This window comes from Orycteropus afer, unplaced genomic scaffold (genome assembly GCF_000298275.1).
Source record: "Orycteropus afer afer isolate SDZICR_OR568_19922 unplaced genomic scaffold, OryAfe1.0 scaffold00101, whole genome shotgun sequence".
Lineage (NCBI taxonomy): Eukaryota > Metazoa > Chordata > Mammalia > Tubulidentata > Orycteropodidae > Orycteropus > Orycteropus afer.
The window spans coordinates 8540301-8544419 of record NW_006921688.1 but is presented as its reverse complement, the minus strand read 5'-3'; the positions used below and the strand labels follow the sequence as shown (position 1 = coordinate 8544419).

Here is a 4119-nt window from a genome sequence, read left to right as displayed (position 1 = left end):
CCTAAATGTCATCATAGCATAGACCAGGGACATAAACTCAGTTTCCTATGAGGTAAAGAATGGAGTGAGCGAAAGGTGAACGTTGGTGAACAGGAGAGCCAAGCAGCCCCAGGCCTGCCTTTGGAGAGGGCAGCAAATCCTCAATTACAACTCTAGTTACCTGATTGAAATGGTGATGCCAGGTCTTCTAATGTATCAAGAAAAGCCAGGCACCTGGATGTTTATTTGCCTTTATTATTATTATTATTCTCAAATAATTCAAACATTTAAATACATTATTGGCCCTCTAGTTTGCAAAATAAAGCATGTCCAGGTCGCATGGGCCAAGGACAATTGTCTAGTCCAGTGGTTCTCAAACATTGACGTGCATGAGAATCACCTAGCAGGTTTGTTGACAGGCTACTGGGCCCTACCTTTGTAGTTTCTGCTTCAGCAGGTCTGCGATGAGACCCCAGACCCTGCATCTCTTAAAAGTTCCCAGGAGATGCTGATGCTGCTGTTGCTCTAAGAACCAGGCTTTGAAAACCATTAACCTTCTGTAACATCCCTGTGCCCTGGTTTATCCATCAACATGGTTCCATCCTCTATCTGACTTCTGGAAATTTTTCAGTCTTTTTGAATGTCTTTGTTTTGTCCACCCCAGCCTTCTTATGTGTTAAGTATTTATTGTAAACTCAATGACATGCAAAGGAGGAGAGGTAAAAACCTGGGCTCAATAAACCCATTGAGAAACATAGTTGTTGGGAGAAAATGATTATGAAAAACACGTTTCTTCAAAAATGGAACAAACGGTTCTTTAGATTCTGTAGCAAGTTGAATAAACTAACAATGTAGTATAGTTGGAGATGGGTTGAGGTAGGAAATTCAAGTTATATTCAATTACATATTTTAAAAGGATGATGTATAAGGAAAGGAAAATAATCTGTTCTCTGTGGAATGCATTAATTATACAATAATAGCATATGTTATAAACTCATGGTTGATAGATTCTGATAAGGCTGTGGAGGAAATTCTAGAGAAGATATAAACAAAGCAATAAGTAATTATAGAGATGGCAGTTGGTTCTAAAATGAAAGGTTTAAAGGATTTTGGTGTTCTTGATTTTTCATAGCATGTATTATATGTCTTACATTGCACTTATGTTTTTAAAAACTAGATATGTTTTTGTTGTTATGTGCCGTTGAGTCAGACCAGACTCATAGCTACCCCTCCTTAGCTTTCTAAGGCGGTATCACTACGGAAGTAGGTTGCCCAACCTTCCTTCTGAGGAGTGGCTGGTGGGTTTGAACTGCCAGCCTTCTGGTTAGCAGTCAAGTGCCTTAGGCACTACGCTACCAGAGCTCCTAAAAACTAGATATATAAGCTTCACTTCTAATTTTTGGCAATTCTCAATTGTTTCCCTGTCATTGAACCTGATGAGTGAATTTTATCAGTGAAAGCAAAATTGCATGGGTCTACTTTTATTCTACTCCCTCCATGTAGCACTAAACTCAAAATCAAACTCACTGCTATAGAGTCGATTCTACTCATAGCAACCCCCACTGGGCTTCTAAAGCTGTAAATATTTATGGAAGCAAACTGCCTCATCTTTCTTCTGTGGAGTGACTGACTGGTGGGGTTGAAACACCTACCTTTTGGTTAGCAGCCAAATGCCTTAACCCCTACACCACCAGAGCTGCTTCATGTAACACTAAAACAAACAAACAAAAACGAAACAACAAACCCACTGCTATCAAGCTGAATCCGACACCCTCTGTGTTTCCGAGGTAGTAAATCTTTATGGAAATAGATTGCCCAATCTTCCTTCCATGAAGTGGCTGATGGGTTTGAACCTCCAACCTTCTGGTTAGCAGTCAAATGCTTTAGGCAAGTGTTAAGTATTTTGGGGATGATTTTGGATCAGATAAATGTTTTCAGAGTAAACCATTTACAATCTTCTTTATTATTAATAAAACACCTAACGAAACATTGGTGGAAAAGTGTTGTGCTACAGTTCTAACGGGCACTTCGTTATTTTGTTGTAGTTTGTTGAGGGTTTATGAACAGCAGGGCAACGAGTTGTTCACCGCAACCTATGAAGATGAACTGAAACGGAGATATTTTGCTTGGACCTAGCAAATAACTTTTCTTTAATAATTGAGAAAACGTTGACATGAACAATTAATTGGTAAAACATATAGACAGATTGACACCTATCCTGAATGCTGTATAATTATCATCATCTAAGCGTAGGGACCTGAAGCCTATTGGTTTCTTCCTGTTTTACGATTTCTTGGTATTCCTTTATTGCTCTTCAAAAGGTATTCCCAAAATCTTGTTCGAAATTTAAAAATAATGCCAACTTTGAAAGTTTATTTATGTATATGTATCATCTTCTCCTTTGTTTTTCATGTCAGTCCATGTACAGAGGATCACCGGTTAGTACAAATTTTAGAATGTTTAACTCCCGATTTTTATAGGTAAAAGAGAACATAAGTTTCATGCTATTGGGTAACAAACTTCAAAGTAAGTGGTCTTCTTAACTGCTCGTCACAGTTTCTTGTAAGTTCCAGTCAACCTCTAAATGTAAAGAATAACCTTTTCTTTATTTTTCTGCCTGACATTTTGTTGCTAATTCCTTGCATGATGTTATTATGGTTTTTTTTCAACTTCAAAGAAAAGAAGTGTTTGACATTCATTTTACAGTTGTTTTTAGTGTTGTGCACCTATCTAATGGATGCCCCTGTGATTTTCACATAAACTATGTGCTTGTTGGTGTTTATGTTCACCATACCCACTCTTGTGTATCACTACATAGGCATGACCCGATCTTACTGATGTCTAATAAAGTCCTAATTATTGCATAAATAAATGAGTTAGAATCTTCTGGCACATTACTGGTACAGTTTCTCTTTTTAAACAGATTAAATTAGTCAACATTAACTCCACTGATATAGCTGACGGCCGGCCCTCCATAGTTCTTGGACTGATGTGGACCATTATCCTGTACTTCCAGGTATGGTACTGGAGTCATCTTCTACTCCTGCCACACAGGGACAGACTTTTTTATTATGGTTTTATTTGCTCAAGCCTTTGGCTTGGAGACTCAAATTAGCAGAAATACGACCTTCATACATATATTGTTTTTTGGTAGCAGAAGAATTTTCTTTTTTCCCTATGCAAAGGTGTTGCACTGAGGAGATCTTTCACCAAGGAAATCCATCAGAAGTAGCCAAACTGTGCAATGCTTTGGGGATGAAATATATGTATTGAAGAAGCTAAAGAGAATTTTCTTTCTTTCTTTCTTTTTTTTCCTGTAAGGGAGGTGTTCTATGCTCTTATAAAATGGGAAGGAGAAAGGTTAAATTGCCATTTCATCCAGAAAAAGTCATGCACAGCATAAAATCTGTTTGAGCAACATCCAGCAACATATATGTTCATAGTCCAAAGCCCTGTAAAGCGTATTATGTTAGAAATTTGAGATACACAAAATATTTCATAGTAACAAACAGGTGCTACTTTGCAGCATGCACCAACACATTATTATTACTGTATTATCATACTGAAATGTTGTAATGCATCTGGAAGTGTTTCTTTAATGCATATTTATGCATAGAAAGGTACACTACATAGTATATGCTAAGATAAACGTTTGACTAACTGATGCTAGTTACAAACCCTACCTAACTGTTCTACTTTACATACAAATTCAACTTAAAGACAAATTTAGGAAAGACATTATAATCTGGGGACTGCCTGTATATGATATGCAGTTCGTACAATACCCAAATCACTTAATATACTAGTTCACAGAACATATGAATATTAAGTGATATGTGACTTTATTTATCTGGAGAAAGATGTGTCCTAACTATTAGGGTTTATTCTATTAATTCTTTCATGTACTTAGCAAATATTTATCACTGTCTCAAAGGTGCAGTTCTAGGTATAAGAGAAGTCCACACAGGAGGAAGACATCAAGTGTGCCCTGAAAGAGCTTACATCTTGGCAGGGTGTTAAGATAGAGACAATTCAAATCATGAATAGGCACTTAAACATACTGATAGAAAGATCCAATATAGTGAAGTAGAATTTCAATTATCTATCTATCTATCTATCTATCTATCTATCTATCTATCT

At 36.8% G+C, this 4119-nt stretch overlaps 1 protein-coding gene across 1 annotated transcript in view; it reads left to right on the top strand.

The window, feature by feature from the left end:
• Positions 1–4119, top strand: part of SYNE1 (spectrin repeat containing nuclear envelope protein 1) — a 578063-nt gene that overhangs the window by 47045 nt on the left and 526899 nt on the right. Inside the window, exon 5 of the mRNA XM_007943230.2 lies at positions 2903–2995. Coding sequence (XP_007941421.2) covers positions 2903–2995 — 93 coding nt within the window. The remainder of the gene's footprint in view (positions 1–2902; positions 2996–4119) is intronic.